Raw genomic sequence first — 18001 nt, 5'->3', positions numbered from 1 at the left:
GAATGCAATTTAATCGTTGATTCAAATCCAAACTAAAAAAATATACAGTATATTATGAAGGTTTTCACATGCGACTAATCCCACTTAAGTTGAGCATTTTCTTTTAATACATTAACAAGCCATATTGAATTTAAATCCACTTTAAAATGTGCGTCTCTTCCTAATCAAGTACATTTTTCAGAGCTGACAAAATGGTATTCAAGAAATTGTAAGATATTTCATTTTAAATGCATTTTTTTGTTTTTAAGGACCCACAGACACCCTGTTAAAACACCTCATAAAATGGGGATGATTTGTAATGTTTAGGGTACAAGGACAACAGTCTTTTCAATTACCTGTAAACGTCATTCTAGATGGTGAGGTTGTTCTTTACAGGCATAGTAGCTTGTCCAACAATTTTGCTGGAGAAGCCATCTATTGCCAGCACATGAGTCACGCCAAACATGACAATCTTCTCATTTTGGTCCATGTGGATTTTGTGACCCACATAGGCTGCATGGTAAGGAAGAGGGTTGAGGTTCCCTGAACTCTTAAACACAGACAAAAAAGAACATCATGACCTTATTGAATAGCACACCATATTCTAATTTGAGAAAAAAAAACCAACCTGGCATGGTGCCTTATGGTAAGGTGGGTGAATGTTGCAAAACAGCTCCAACACGACCCTCTGATGCGAAGACACCTGCAGCTGCAAGACTCCCAGTCATCATTTTCCTGCCATAGGTAGGACCACCCTGAAGATAAAGAAAGGAATACATGTTGCATTGTAATGTTAAGCCATGAAATGTCAACTTCAACTCCAATTAAATTACTATTAATTGTTAAGTGTTTTGAATTATAGATGATTATGAAAACTAGTTGCAGTTTAAACATGTTTTACTCTGTACATTTTCATAGTTGTAAGAGACAAATTTAATTAGCAGTAGGCTACATTATTTAGTTGGATTCAGATGTTGACCTTTAATCAGATCTGTGTCTAACTTTAATGTTAAAAGATGTCGTTATCATTTGTTATTGTAATAAATACAAGCAAGTTACAGAATGACGTCACATGGATCACACTTTACGGCAGGTATTTGCGGCTGGAGCTGCGTGGAGCTGCACAGTTTTCGGACCGTGTTACAATAACTATATAACTACTAAATACAATAGCTATTATGGAGTTCCCCCTTTGTAAATGTGGGACAGTCTTTCTTACCATCTGTTTGTATGAACCATCTATATCCTGCCTGTGTGCCCGCCATCACCCCACGAGAACCACACTTTACAAATGTTTCTCATTTCCCCCCTAAATACACCTGTATTGGACATGGGACACTAAGGTAAGGCTGCCATTCATGTCTCTCCTAATAAATATGGTGCTCTAGTACTTCTAATAGACTGGGTGACTGAGAGTGACACACACCCTGTTCAGGGCTCTCAAGTTTTGAAGACAGGCAAGAGTGACATTTCTACAGATCCATACGACTGCACCAAGAGGATGACTATGTGCTGGCCTTTGGTCATCTTTTATAACATAATTTATGCATATCAACACTATAAATTAACATAACTAAAGTTTACTTTCAATACAAATCCTTTATGACTCATTTGGCTTGATTTTTAGTGGGCGGTCATTATGACCCTGAACACAGGTGTCTCATCTCTGTTTATCTACATCACCCATGACATTTTTTACTAAATGGTAATAAAATGTAGGAGAATATATATGTTATAGTAAACTAATGCAATTTAATTTAGATTTAGATTTTTCAATGTACCTAAAAATTGTTTGAACATGTATTTTCATTAAATCTATGGAGGGTGAATAACTCAATTCCACTAAAACTGATTGGATTGTTAGTAATGGTGTTGGTGATGAGGTACACACTATAGTTATTAGGATGTATTTGTTTCTGACCACTTTTGGGTCAAACTGACCGGGTGCATGACGGCTGTATGTAAGAAACTAACATAACAGGAGGGTTAAAGTATAACATACTAACCTTACACACACTTATAGTTTCGTAGTATGCATTTTTCGCGCAAATAAATTAACTGCACCCTACCTGTGTTATTGCATTGGAGACTGCAGCTTCAACTTGTTGGTCCGTCACTCGCTGTCATTTTAACCCGTGGTCTTTACAAAACTTCAGAATATTGGCCACGGACGTTCCTCTACGCAAGCCACATTCAAATATCAAGTGGTTTTTATGTCCACATCACTACAGCCACTATGCATCATTTGTTGTACAATATCTAAGTAAGGTAACAGGCTGGAGTCCATCTTGCGTGCTTCAGTGCAAAAGGGTGGCAGTGGCAAACACGTCTACTGCGGAGATAAACACAGAATAAACTCAGTTACCCAAAATGCAACCCTTTGTAGTGTCAACTACATTTAACCCTCCTGTTATGGGCGGGTCAAATTGACCATTTGTTTCTTTGTAAATGTGGGACAGTCTTTCTGAACCATATGTTTCAAAACACACACACACACACACACACACACACACACACACACACACACACACACACACACACACACACACACACACACACACACACACACACACACACACACACACACACACACACACACACACACACACACACACACACACACACACACACACAAAGTGAGAAGGTGATTCTTACATGAATATTAAACTTCCCGTCGTCACCACTGTCGCTAAAATATCCAGGTTTAATTCTTTATTCTTTATATTGACTAATTAATATTCTTCTAACGTTACCCTGCTATGTGTTTGCATCGTTAAAATATCTCCGTTTAATTATTTATTCTTTATATTGATTCATTAATATTCTTCTAAGGTTAATACGAATATGTATCACTGGCTTTTATTTTGACTTCATTTTAAGCACTTCCGTTCTGTCGTTTTTGGTTTCAGACAGCAGAAACGAAATACGGAGGTGGTATTCCGTTTTCCGTTTTGGTTTCAAACGGAAAACGAAAAAACCACGTGATTTCCGTATTCCGTATTTGGAATGAAACGAAAAAACAAACTAACAAAACGTACACGGACCAGGAACGCGCTGTCGCAGTGATGTTGGCCGTCAGGGAGAGTTGACTGTCTAGTGTCACCCCGAGGTTCCTGGCAGTCAGGGTAGGGGCCAACACAGAGCTGTTGAAGGTCAGGTCATGGGTGGGGGAGCCTTTCCCTGGAAGGAATAGTAGCTCGGTCTTGTCAGGGTTGATTTTCAGGTGGTGTGCAGACATCCACTGAGAGAAGTCGGTCAGACAGGTAGAGAGTCGCGCCGCCACCTGTGTTTCGGTCACATTAATCACATTTATAACTCTCAAGAATTGTTCTATAAATAATTCTCTTGAAAACCAAAAAGGAGTTCACCATTCTTACATCCATTTCAGCACTTTACTTTATTTCCCCCCTGCATATTTAGTATTATTATTAGTATTTAGTTTTTAGTATTTTGTTTTGTGTTTTATATTTATTTTTCATTGATGCTCTGATGTGCACCGCTGCTGTGATTTTTTAAATTTCCCCACTGCTAGTGAGAGTGTGCTCAACTGTGTGCGCGGATGTGCCGGTGTGTACGTGCTGATCTGGAGTCAGTTTGGTAGGATTTGGGTATAAATAAATTATTTCATTTTAAATATGGATTTTTATTTAAAGATATTCATGTAATTTGCATGCAAAATAGGTCTACCCGAACCAGCGGACAAAAAATTCAACCCGCGGCAACACTTCAAAAGTAGCCCAATTCCGCGGGAAAACCGCGGACCTGGCAACACTGAAGCTAACCTAAACCACCAAACGCTGAAGACATCTGAACGCTGATTGGCCAAGACTCGACACATCCCATCAAATATGTTTTATTGCGAAGAGCACCACATCACATTTTCTCTGTGTCCCACTCCAATCTCAGAAACGCCGGCCGGCCGGCCAAATGACCGCCCACCCCAAAACAAAAACTCTTCGGATCTACACGATTCACGTAAGTCACCTATTTTGGTTTCAAAACGGCGGATTTCGCCGAAAGGTGAGGGATTTTCATGCCTGGTAAATGGCACAATTTGGCTCTGATTAGGATATTTTATTTTCAAAAAGTGCACAGCTGCTTTGAAATTGTACGTGACACAGGACATCTATTGCACTTCTGTCCATTCTGAGAGAGGTATCATTTCTCTGCTGCTCCCCCTAAGGTTTCATCCTGTTTTTCCTAACTTATTTTTGTGGGTAGTTTTTCCTGTCCCGACTTGAGGGTCCTGGGACAATGGATGTCGTATGTGTAAACATTGTAAAGCCCTTAAGGCTAATTTGTGATCTCGATTTGAAACAGACAAACAAAAACATATTAAAATATTTTTCCACATTTAACATTCAGGTGAAAGAAATGTACACATTTGTCAACATGACGTCCGGGCAGCATAAAACATGACCCGGGTATTATCTCATCTCAATGCTGTGCTCTACTGTCTCTCTGTGGTCACAGCATACACTTCATTTATTTTCTCCTGGTACATCTTCACAACAATGGGCCTCCTCAGTTTCATGGTAGGTCCTGCATAGACAGGAAAATGAAAAAAGTCAGTCAATTGAATCTAAATCTCAAGCTTAAGTCTTTGCTGAGTGACCCCCGCATGGTGACAACATTTGATCCACTGTAGTTTTAGAAATATCTCAAGGGAGAGATGTATTCGCTGCCAATCATGCGACCAGGGCCGGCGATTGCTATCGGCGAACTAGGCGACTGCCGAGGGCGACAAATGGGTTGAGGGCGCCCTCGAGTGTCGCCCTTAGACCTACTTCCCATTAATCATAGTTAGAATAACAAGCATATTAAAACATGTTTATTAATCATGATCATCCTAGGGCGCCCCTTCAGCCACACGTTTACTTGTCAACCTGATTTTTAGATTAAATTGATGGTTATTGTCGATATTTTCCTAATTTGGGGCGGTTGCGTTGAGTTATGTTGCGTTAGTTACGTCAGGGCTCTAAATTGCTTAGGTTGGAAGTAATATCTGATGGCGCAGCGCTTAGACCGCATGGCCTTGAGTGCAGTTTCATTTTGCGTGAAAGAGATCAAACCCAGGTCGGTGCGATCTTTTTATTTTCTCAAAAATGTATTTCTTCGTACGTGGCTGTAATGCACTGCTCACTTATACAATCATAATCGCCGAAATTGATATGAACGGTGGCTTGAAGATCTCCAGCAATATGTTTGTGAATGTGTGGCGAATCTGTTGCGCGAGACAGAGCCCCGCTGCAGATGTCAAGAGAACACAACGCAGGCACGTAGGGAAACCAGTAGGTCTGAAAACCAGTAGGGGTGTAAGACCGGCATGACGACAATGGAAATTCTGAATTACTTGAAGGAGCAGAAACTTGAAGAAATTGTTCCAAATGTGTGTGTGGCATTAAGAATTGCTGTCACACTACCTGTGACAGTAGCTTCCACTGGAAGAAGCTTCTCTAAATTAAAATGACTGAAGACAAAACTCAATCTCGCCTAGGGCAACCAAAGGGCTAGAGCCGGCCCTGCATGCGGCACAGTCACAAGACTTGTCTGTTTACAATATGGCCTTGATAAAAAGCTGATAAATACCACATAACAGCAGTACAATGTTTAATACTTCCTGAACAATAGTGTTAAGTGCAGATTTTGCTCAAATTTATATTCCAAAAGAAGGAAGCAAAGCAAAATAACTCACCCAGTTCTCCTCCGCTGACGGAGAAGTCTCGCTCCAGTATCGCCCACTTCTGGATCTTCTGGGCGTTGGACGTTGCTCTGGCGTTGGCGCGCTCCATGCCTTCCTGTATGGCCTTGTAGATAGCTGGCTCCTTATTGGCTATGATCTCTGACACCTTGGTGGCCGTGACGTTGTGCTGCTTGCAGAACGTCACGGCCTCGGGGCTCAGCTCGTCTGTCGGCTCGCCGTTGTCGTCCACCACACACTGTGGAAATAGAGAAGGGTCGTTATTGTGTTTGTGTTATTTATTCAGGAGCTGTGACTGTGTGCAGGAGTTAAGTTACTTTGAGCGTGAGCAGCATGGAGAGGAACTTCAGCTTGTCTCCGATCAGCATGGCGTTGCTGATGATGGGCACCTCGGCCTTCACTGAATCCTCGATGGGCACCGGAGGGACGTTCTCTCCACCTGCAGTGATGATCAGTTCTGGAAAGAAAATATAGTTTAATTTAAAAAAAAGTGTGTAACATGTTTGACAATGTATACGAGTATAATATTTTAACTAAACACAATAAACATTGTCTTTTCTGACAAATGTGTCTCTGTTGTTTTTAGTTATCATCTATATCCCACCCCCACTTTCTTTCATTACAAATGTATCTAAAAATAATGTATTGATTTTTAAAAAATATTAGTATAACAATAATCTATTAAAAATGTAAGTACATGTACAGAAATATTCTCAGAAAAATTTACCAAAGTATGAAAAGGCATTACAAAAATTCTGCAGAGAAATACATATTATATTAATTAGATCAATGTTAATAGTACTGATGCAATTATAAAGCAGCATTATACTGTTGCAGCTGGTGGAGGTAAGTATTGTTTTTAAGACTTTATACATTGGATAGTGTATTCCTGTGGATCAATGAGTCAGACCCCTCTAGAGGGACACCATCATACCCTTGATCCTTCCTGTGATGTACAGGAAGTCATTCTGGTCGTGTCGTCCCAGATCTCCAGAGTGCAGCCAGCCGTCCTGGTCGAGAGCCTCCGCTGTTAAATCCGGCATGTCCAGGTAGCCCATGAAGACGTGCCGACCCCACATACATATCTCTCCACTCCCGTCCTCATCTGGGTTCTCCAGCTTCGTTTTGCTGCCCGGCATCTTTTTTCCACAGCTGGAGAAAAAAAACACAAGTCTGAAACATGCTTATTTAGACCTGACCTGGCCAAAGGTTGCACTTCAACTGCACCGCTAATTGCACTACAAAGAAATAAGATTTCATAATGTCAGGACACTGGGAAAAACATTTCATGCAAAACCTACAAATCTGGCTGACCAATTTTAATGACCTCTTAAAAGGAAATGAATGTCTGCTTCCAAACCCCAAGACAAGTTATATTAACAATAGTGTTGCATAGCCTTATATATCTCCACAGCACTGTCGGCACTAAATTAATATCTGGCTCCACACACTTTCATTATATCATTTGAAAAAGCTCTGGCTTGTTTTTTGTTTTTTTAAACCAATCACGATTATCTTTGGCACATGATGCTTTGACGGGTCCCTTCCAAAATAAACATTGTAGATAGAGGAAGGGGAGGACAACGCGGTTAATGGCAGACTTCATGATAATAATAATAATAATGATAGCAATTATAAAAATAACTTTAATTGTTTAGCATTGTTTATGTACACATGCTGCCCAAAGTGCTTTACAAAATATGATATAGAAGAAAAGAAAGAAACTTGTTCAAACTCTGTTCAAATTTGTTCAAACTGGTTTAAGGTTCAAACTGGTTTAAGCCTTCAGCATAACTTGTTATGAATTGTTTGTCACAGTGTATCAAAGACAGAATCTCTGAGACAGAGCTATAAGCAGCAACTTGACACATATAACTCTGCTCCTTCTTGCCAGAATAAATCTCCTGATTATTGATTGCACACTTGGTCTCGAGTTGAACTTTTCGAACACAGTCATCTCACATCCATATCAGCAACTCATTTTAAACATAGTTGACATGTTCCATAATGCTTTGCTGCTGACCTTGTGAGGCGGTAATTGATGTCAGTGGAGATGGTGTGTGGACAGGAGCTTTCACTCATGCCATATAGCTCCAATAAAGGGATGTTCAGGCTCATGAAGAACTCTAGAGTGTCTTTGGTGATGGGCGCAGCGCCCGTGAAGCATAACCTGCAGAGGTCCAGGCCCAGCGATTCACGGACCTTCTTAAATACCAGATTATTAGCCAGCATGAAACCCCAAGGCACCCGAGTCTCCCTGGAACCAAAAAGATAAAGTCAAAATTACACCCATGGTATGTTTGAAGTTAAGAATTGTTAAGAATTATGAACTTGGCCCCAAATGAAACATTTTCAAAATGTCTGTTTGAGCTAGAAAGAAAAGAAAAAAACTACTGTTGGGGATTAAGAACTTTCATTGCCATGAAAATATGTCTCATTAGCTTTGGCTGTTCTTCGGGTTTAGGGCTAATTGTCAAATGTAAGAATTCTATCAAGAATCCTGACACATTATCGTTGCTGCTGTCTCACCTGTTCATGACACTGTAGTTGTACCGCAGGCCTATGGACTTGGCCCAGCCCGCCACTCTTCTCCTCATCGGGGAGGCCTTGGCACCGACAGCTTTCATTTTCTCCTGCATCTTCTCCCACACACGAGGAACCCCCACGAAATAAGTTGGACGAACCTCTTTAAGCGTGTTTACTAAAGAGCCCTGGAAAAAATTATCGGGGATTAGAATAAAAATAGAAAAACATGAATAATAATTCTATGTTTATACAACAGGAGGCATCCTTACCTTGAGGGCATCTGGCTCTGCAAAATAGGTGGTCATAGCATGAGAAATAGACAACCACATGTCCACTAGCTGGGCTGCCACGTGGCTGAGTGGCAGGTAACTGACAATCACCTCCTCAGCATACTTTAAGTTGACCATGGAAGCTGACCTTTGGACTGTCCACGTCAGCTGCACATTAGAGAGGAGTCAGACTCAAAGTATGTAACATACATATTTTTCTTTAATTTCCACAAAACAAATCAGCAAACACATTGTTCACACAGACTGTTATCAGTGTCTTTAAAAAACTCTCTGGTTGAGCAAATAGTAGTAGGGTTTAGTTGTTCGAGTTTGAGACTATCTGAATATCTAGATATGTTTTCATTTGAGGAGAATCAGTCATCAATCACAGTTTAGAGGAGGAAACAACTGCTACTTGGTCGGCTGGGAACTTTAAGTATTTGGTGCTAACTCAAATATGCCATTGGAAAGTTTAGGATCAATACATTTCATTAATTATATTACATTTGAAAAAACACGTTCCAAAAATCCTCTTGATGGAGGCAGGAAAAAGTAAGTTTTGTAATAAGTGTCAGGTCAGGTTGATACCTGTCTGATGGTAATTGATGTGATCGCATACAATATATGTTGGAGCGGTTTTTGGCGTTCTCCAGGGCTCTATGATGGGTCCTCTTCTTTTCCTTTACATAAATAAACACTTTATTTCTTGCTTTTAAAATGCTCTTGTATCTCCCAAATTGGAGCTGGTTTGAACAGTAAAATATTTTTTTTTTAACTTACTTTTATACAGCTGTATTTATGTTTTGGTTGATTTTATTCATACCTTTCATTTAAACCTGCCTCTTTCCAACACACTATGTATTTTGTATGTTCCTGCTGCAAAACAAGTTGGCTTGCTGTTATCTATCAAATGACCATAATCATTATTTATTTCTTCATATTATTTAATTTAATTTTACTTTAATAGTGAATAAATGCAAGACATTCTCTGGTTACAGCTTCTCAAGTGAGAATATGTGCTTTTTTTCGTCATATATCGTTGTTGATCGAACATTTTTAGGTTTTAGATTATTGGTCAAAGAAAACCAGATAATTGTGGATGTCATCTTAGACTTTGGAAAGTTCTGATGTACAGTTTTTAACAGTTGTCGATTTTTACTGGAACAATTAATTGGAAACATATTTAATTAATTAATAATAAAAACAATTGTCAATTGATCCCCAAAAAGAAATGATGTATAAATAGTTAACAAATCAAAATAAAAGCTAAGAAAAGGAAAGTGTTTTTTCTCGATAACTCACATTGTCATGGCTCAACATGCATGCTTTCGGGTTTCCAGTGGTTCCAGAGGTAAAGATGAGAGTACAGCACTCATTGGCCCGAAGACTGTCAATCACAGCATTTAGCTGCTCGTCGGGCACATCCTCTCCCAGCTTCATGAACTCTGCCCACTACACAAATAAAGAGTTAAAGTTAAGCAAAGTCCGTAAACATCCAGAGTGAACTGAACTTTATCTGATATAGTGGAGTTTAATACATTAGAGGTCAGTCACATTTATTTAATTACAATTGTTATACCACAAGTGATACAGATAATATCTTTGTATTAAAATATCGGAAGTGAAACTGTCGGTATCACATAAAGAATTCAGATAAAATCAGATTATCATCAACCATGTGACTTATTTGCATAATCAATATGTTTGCTAAGGGAACGTACCGTATAAAGAAATGGTTCTTTCTGCTGCAGCTCGCCTTTATACTGGACAATGGCTTTCAGATGAGGTAGATGATCTTTAACCTGTTGGGCAAATTAAAATTAAAACAAAAGTCATATGAGGACAGACTTGTTTCCTAACTTTGCTCAAAGTTCTTACAGCACTCCAATAAAGCTGCTGACCTGCAGGATTTTCTCGAGCTGTTTCTGGTTCTCCACGACCAGGATGTTGGCCTCACTGCTGGCAGCCACATACTGACACGCTTCAGGTGAGTTGGTGGTGTAAATTCCAGTTGCCAGACCTCTAAAGGAATAAACCAGATATAAGGAAAACATATTCTTTATTGCACACATTTCTTGCATGAATTAATGTGGATTTTGCTGTTTTGACTACAGATTGTCCCACAAATAATTGCACACATTTTAGAGAGACTGAGTAGATATAACTAAAGTTAATGTTTGATTTATTTATTAATTAGTTCCGTAAATGAGTTGAAAACACAAGACACGATGCACAAGATTTGCCACATAATTTGAATTAAACAAAAATGTGATTTCTTACAGAATTAGATATGGAATTGTATCCTCAAAACGGTAAGTGATCTTACCCTGCAAAGATGCAGCCGATGTCTGAGATGAACCATTCGGGGGAGTTAAATCCCAGAATCCCCACACCATGGTAACGCTCCAGCCCCAACTAAGGAGCAGACAAGTTGTTGTGTTATAGACATTCATCAATGTGCCTTTTTGGCTACTGAAAATTGGAATATTACAGTTTTTGTCAAGAAAAATGTCCAGAATTCCTACTTTTGACCCAAAACGGATGTAAACAGCCTTAAATTAAAGCTAAAAGACACATTTCTATTAATGTTAGAGACAGAAACAATATTTCACAGCACAAGACAATTTGCAAACAAACCTTGAGGAAACTTTTAGCTGCTGCCCGGCACTGCCTGTAATATTGCCTCCATGTCAGGGTCACCCACTGGCCCTCTTTTTTGGAAGCCAGGGCTGGATGATCTCCGTACGTGTTCACGGTCTGCAGGAACAGCTGATGGACCGTCATGGGAGTCTCTGAGGCCGGACCCGAGCCCTCCATCCTCAGCCTGACTGCCTTGTGTCTGCTGGTGCTCCAGAGCTCGTCCGCTGGGGCCAGAGGTGCTGGTCCGTTGGTCTTCAATGAGGGAACTGACTGAGGCGCTTCTGTTTTAGGACAACAAGGGCAGCCGCATTTACTCTCACATAATAACAATAAAAGAAAGTCAAGAGAAACCCTCACTACACCGAGAATTGTCAAAGCAACATGATTTACAGGTTGTGCTGTGAAAGTGGGAGGGCTTTAAGGATACCTGAGAAAACAGAAAAGAAGAACGCATACCTACCAATCGGGTTTGGTTAGATGAAGTTCAGTGAGAGCTTCAAAGAACAGACACAATAGTGCTGTATTTATTTGTGTTGATGAAAGTCCTCCCTGTTATTTAAATCTATTTCGTAATTGTCGTTTTTATCCAAAGCGACTTGCAATCATACACCGGGGCAATTCAGGGTTAAGTGTCTTGCTCAAGGACACATCAAATAGGGCTAGTAGAGCCGGGGATCGAACCACCGATCCTTTGAATGAAAGACGGACCTGCTCCCAAAATTCTCTAAACTGTAAAACATGTAATACGTCAGCCCCTGAGCGTTGAGCTTCTATTGTCACAGCTCTTTGACTCTGAGGTGCATGCTCCTCTGTACCATCTGGCTGTAAGAACTTCACTTAAAGCTAAAGCCTTTCAATAAACTGGTTCAGATCACTCTAAATCTTAACACGTTTTCCACTTGATCTTATTTTTCCCTTTATTTCCCCGAAGATATATTATCCAAAAGCACATGTTGCTATTTCACTTTTTAGCGACCGATATTTTAGAACGACTTTAAACACTGCAAAAAAACACATTGTCGACAAGTACATGATGATATTTTCGGCATCTGAATGCCATACCTGCCGATTTTATATACACATTTAATAAGTACATTCCACACTGTGCCTTATACAGCTGCTTCTACAGTATAACTTTTCATGAGCCCTCTGTTCACAGGTTGTGTCTGTTTCAAGATGTTTGTGTTTGCCTGACTCAGATTCAGAATATTGTAATTATTTATCGAGGCGCTCACTATAAAAGACTCTTACCTAGGGAGAGGCCTTCAGTGGCTTCCTCCAGCTCAGATGTTGCACAGAGCTCAGCTGTGGAGGCTTCTCCATTGAGAACGAGGGGGGAGTGAGTCTTTACGTTCGTGGAGTCTGACGGAGCCTTTTGGGTGGAGATCCTGTGGATAAACATAATTGTGAGTTCAAGAGTACAAATGGATCAAATCTACATCATCATAAAGATGTGTTTACCACTTTTCATACCTCTCAGCTTTACCATCCATGACTGCATCAGCACTCCTGCTCTCAACGGAACCCTCTGGAACACTCATCTCGTATTTGCTGGAATTACAGAGAAAACTATATTACATGGGCATGAAGAACAATTAACATTGAAACACTTTAGAAAACTAGTAAGCAAATAAAAAAATGCCAGTTACGCAACAGCACTCCTCAGGCCATTTTAAATGGACAAACATTGCAACAGTCCAGAGCCAATGGCCGCCATCAGTAAATGTTGACTCTGATACTCTTTGACCCATATAGTAATCACACATTGAAGCACAGTGCACTGCACCTCAGTCATCTCCAGTTAAATTGATTTAACAAAGTAACAAACCAACTCTTACATGTACTCCAGAGAGTGAAATAAACTGCTTTATTTTATAGTCACTCGCTATTTCTTCAAATAACCAAACTGCCGAATGATGAGGTAGTAGAGTAGTATTGCTCAAATATTCTGTAACAAGTAAAAGGCCTATTTCATTAAGGTAAAAGTACAAACTTAATAAAAGCTAAAAGTAATTTGAAGACTAAAGTAAAAGTATGTGTTGGGCAGAATGGTGCATTTCAGAGTTATATTTTGTAAATATATATACTAGGACTGTCAATCGATTAAAAAAAAGTAAGTAATTAATAGCACATTTAGAAATTCATTAATCGCGATAAAAAAAAAAAATTTATTCTAAAGACTAAATCTTCTAAATGAACGAGTCATCCCTTCAGACAGCGTGTATTTTAGACACTTGTTTAATTGTATTCTTTTTTAAAGACAAAACTTCACACAGAGCTGTTTTCAAAGAGGCTCCTACCTATAAAGTGTCAGCGAGGTATTTAATATCGTGGATGATAAATTGTTTCTTCAGTGAAACATCTAGATTAGTAAGAAAAGGTGTATTAGAGACCCCATTGGTCCAGTCATCTTTAACATTGAACAGCAGCAGAACCAGTGGCCTTGGTAAATTGACTGACATTCAAATATGTCACGTTAACCCTCTGGAGTCTGGGCTCATTTTCTCGATTTTACAAAACAATGTAAATTCACCTTTTAAAGGCTTTTGCATATGACACATCCCAGTGTTTCCCCCACCATTCTATCAGGGTGAGGCCCCGCCCCCCTGTAATGTTCTCTATCGTGCCAGATTACAGCAGAAGTAATGTAAGGTTATTTTTAGGGCTGTGAAACGATTAACATTTTTAATCGGGTTAATCACAGGTTTTTGTGGATTAATCATGATTAATCACATATTACCGATATTCTCGGTATATTTTATGAGAACATAGAGATTTATGACAAAAGACGGATATATACATTTATACATTCTTCTATACAATGGTGCTGCAACTCAGCAGTTATTTAGCAGTTTTCTTCCATATGGAACATTAATACATCTTCATCCTAAACAGAATGTTTAACCCTCCTGTTACCTTTCGGGTCAATTTGACCCCATTCAATGTTTAATGTCGGTGTTCTTTGGGGTCAATTTGACCCCAGGCTGTTTTTCACTGTGTCAAACATAAGAAATAACAACTTTTTTATTTATTTAAAGGGCTATTTAGGTAGTCAACAAACAAACATAAAGTACCTCACACTTAAACTTGGGAAGCAATATTAATTCTAATAATTTTCTGGAGGTTTTAATTGCTGGGGTCAAATTGACCCTGATCTACAGGAAGTAAAAGTCGTCACAAGGTTTCCGTAGGTGAACCTGCGGAAGGATCATTACCGATGAACAGACCGTCTGCATGAGAGCGGACAGAGTTCAGATTGAAGTGGTGTATTGGAAGCTCATTTTGCAAGTGACTTTTTTTTCGTCCCGACGACCAACAACAGACGGATTGGAAGCTCATTCTGCGCATGCGTTAAATGCGTTAAAAAAAAAAAACTAGTTAAACCTGCAATTGAATTAACTGAGTTAACGCGTTATTTTTCACAGCACTAGTTATTTTCTTAACCCTCTTGATGCCTTTGGGTCAATTTGACCCGATTCAATGTTTAACCCTCCTGTTGCCTTAGGGTCAATTTGACCCGATTCAATGTTTAATGTCGGTGTTCTTTCGGTAGTCAACAAAAAAACATAAAGTACCTCACACTTAAACTTGGAAAACAATATTAATTCTAATAATTTTCTGGAGATTTTAATAGCTGGGGTCATATTGACCCCAAGGGTAAAATATGTCAGTAAATATAAAGGTAACAGGAGGGTTAAACATTGAATCGGGTCAAATTGACCCGAAGGCAACAGGAGGGTGAAAGACGTCTTTGTTCTTTTATTAAACTAACGTCTGTTGTTGGTCGTCTCTACAGCATGTCATTCTGTCTCGACGTGTCGTTCACTCTTCTCAGCTCTCTGTCTCGCGCGCCGCAGAGCTCCATGCCGGCGTGTCTGCGTGCGCATCAGGCGGAGCACCAAAAAAAGAGTCACCGGCACCTTCCGCCTCGCGTCACCGACACGTCGCCCTCTGCTTCTCTGTGAATATGGAGGCGCAGACGGGAGGAAGGAGGCGGACTGCCGCGGCTTGACACTCAGAGGAGTGCAACAACTTCAACGCACACCGGAAGTAAACAAAGTTGCGTTAATTGCGTTAAAATATTTTAGTGCGTTAATCGCGGCCAAATTAATCGCATAGATTAACGCGTTAACGCTGACAGCCCTAATATATACACTACCAGTCAAATAGTTTCGGACACCCTCATTTGTCCCGTTTTATTTCAAATGTAAGCAGTTCAAGTCCAGTGAAAAACCTGAAATGGTACAAAGGTCAGCGGCAAACTGCCAGAGGTTAAACGAAAAAGTTTAGGTTACCAAAAACGGAAAAAATAATGTACGTTTCAAAGTTATACAAAAAAATCATTTTCCAGGGAACAAGTACAACTTGCAGCTGTTCTGCAAGTCTGCAAGTTCTGGAAGTAAATGAAGTCTTGAAAGGTGATTGCTAACAATTGCTACATGGTGTCTCAACTTTTGTTGAATACTTACAAACCCTCTGTATGAAAGCAGTGTTGGAACAGACTGTTACTACACCCTCTTAAGCATTATGTGGACAGTATTGTACTGCAAGCAGTAGTATATTGCTCTTATAATGGCAATAAAAAGGCAATTAACAAAGACAGACAGATCATTATAATCCTTAAAAGATTAGGTCTTTCCTTTAGAGAAATTGAGGTGAGAGTTTACGCGTTCTCCCCGTGGCAGCATGGGTTCAGACATTCAGCTTTGGTGAATTACTCTAAATGGTGTGAATGTGACCGTTTTTCCGTCTCTCAGCGGTCCGTACCATGGAATGGAATGTATATAGTAAGCAGTGTGTTAAAGTGTTGAATCTAACGGTTTAGTCTCAGCGTGTTATTCCTCAATTTATTGTGGAGTTTTTATTTTTAGGAAAGACTTGTTGAACAAACAATTAAAAGTCACGCGAGCTGCTCACATCAAGTGTTTCCTGCTCACATCAAGTATTTCCTTCTTTTAATCAATACGTTTGACCATGCAGCCCAAAGGCTAAGGAATTCAGTTCCTTCTGTCTACACATCCAAAAATCAATCAATCAGAAGTAGCCTATAGTTTTCTTAGATTAATAATCATAATTATTTTAGTATTTCCTGCAATTCAATAACAATCAGCTAAAGCAGAAATGGAGCTGTAACATTTATTTAATTTAACCATGAAAAGCCTCATTAAGATTAAAAATGTCCTTTACAAGAGTGTCCTTGCCAAGACAGCAGCAGTAGCACATTACACAAAGTTTCAGACATACAATATAAAACAGTGACAGACAATATAAAAAAAGAAAAAAAAAGTATTTTTTTAGATTATGGCATAAATAAAACCAAAACTAAGTCTCAAGTCAGCATGTTAATAATTAAAGATGTTCATCATCCTCATACAAGACGTGTAGTCCCCATCGCAACCTACGAGGACAAAGTCATTTCACACTCTGCAATATCGAGAAATGATCTTAAAAATGTTCCTACCTTGTTTTTCGGCAGGTGCAGCACCGACCCAGATCAAACTTTGCGCGGCGCAGGCACTCAAATGTTGCTCACTGGAGAAAACATCAGCCTCCAGAGAACTTGCTTTACTGCATACCAACTCGCCCTGCACCCACGCCTCACCTCCAGAGCTTTCATGACTTTCGCAATCCTCTGAATAACTGAGTCGACCAGTTAAAGATCCTCTAACCAGCATACCGCTCCTCGATGTGAAAAAGACCTGGACACACACACATCCTGCCACTGGTAGAAAACTGCTTTGTTCATATTGATACTAGCAGAAGACTGCTTGGGAGTTGTGGGTTTCTGTGTATTTAGATGTGTATTTTCGCTAATGAAGGCAAGTCATCATCATATACTGTATGTATGACCAGACCTGTCAAGGGTAATGATACAACTAGAAGTGTTAACTATAAAGTAAAAAGCTAAAAAGGTTCATGAGGAAAAATGAGACTTTGAACCATAAAAGATATATTTTTTAGAAGTGTCAGTATGTTTGCTATATATGTTAAAATGCACAAAGTATGAGGGATATCGTGTTGCATGCACAACTTTTGCATTTTCTCAAGAACTCTTCCGCTTTTCTATTTACGTCTAAAAAAAACATGCACAAGATAAATCAGTAAGAGTCCATGATTTCTACTTAAATTGTCCAAAGATCAATACTTGTTACGTATTCTGTCTGACAGTCTGGGTTAAAAGGTAAATATAGACGAGAGTTCAACTAACCGACAACCCACCTTGCTCACGGACACTGACGTCACTAAACCCTACCACAGGGACACCACATCTGTCTAGACTCTGACCCGCACTGCTAATATTTGGTTTCATGCAATCTGTGGAGGTTAGGTGAGGGATTACTTACAGATGTGTTTTAAATTCTTCCATTTAAACTCTGTGCTATCTCACCAAATAGTATAAAATAAATCACTAAATAAAACCTGACCAATTTAAGCTTGATCAAACAATTATACAACAAAGATATAAGTTGTTATCATGACTCAGACCAATGTAGATATGCATGTGCCTAAATGTATAATACATGAACAGATAGGATTAAAGTCAACCTCCCAGCACAATCTACTTTCCTGGGAAGGAGACACAAGACCCTCTCTGTCTGAGAGATGGAAATTATATCATAAATAAATGTATATAAATACAAATGTGTATATATATATATATATATATAAATAAATACAAACAACAATTAGGCCTAGAATAACAAGTAATGTATCTTTAAGTTGTTTATTCCTGTATTAATTGGATGCTCTCTATGTCCTCAGGAATGTGAATGATCATATGCGGGTTTTATAAAACAAGGTAGACTCAGCCTCCTGGAAGATGGTAAATTGAGAGTCTCACCACTTAATGCCCCGATGGGTCGTGAGAGCAGTTCCTGAAAGACGT

General features: G+C 39.3%; 1 protein-coding gene across 1 annotated transcript; it reads right to left on the bottom strand.

Annotated features, from left to right (window-relative positions):
* Positions 1 to 3816: 3816 nt before the first annotated feature.
* Positions 3817 to 17767, bottom strand: LOC130196246 (long-chain-fatty-acid--CoA ligase ACSBG2-like). Its single transcript, XM_056418203.1, has 15 exons — positions 16577 to 17767; positions 12589 to 12666; positions 12367 to 12503; positions 11113 to 11396; positions 10802 to 10890; positions 10377 to 10497; positions 10197 to 10277; positions 9778 to 9927; positions 8476 to 8643; positions 8210 to 8391; positions 7704 to 7937; positions 6615 to 6832; positions 5998 to 6137; positions 5675 to 5918; positions 3817 to 4521 (listed from the first exon to the last, which is right to left on the bottom strand). Exons 2-15 carry the CDS (start codon positions 12654 to 12656, stop codon positions 4430 to 4432), a joined length of 2208 nt encoding a protein of 735 aa, XP_056274178.1. The 5' UTR covers positions 12657 to 12666; positions 16577 to 17767; the 3' UTR covers positions 3817 to 4429.
* Positions 17768 to 18001: the final 234 nt, after the last annotated feature.

Source organism: Pseudoliparis swirei, chromosome 7, assembly GCF_029220125.1.
Source record: "Pseudoliparis swirei isolate HS2019 ecotype Mariana Trench chromosome 7, NWPU_hadal_v1, whole genome shotgun sequence".
NCBI classification, from domain to species: domain Eukaryota; kingdom Metazoa; phylum Chordata; class Actinopteri; order Perciformes; family Liparidae; genus Pseudoliparis; species Pseudoliparis swirei.
This window is presented reverse-complemented; position numbering and strand designations above follow the sequence as displayed.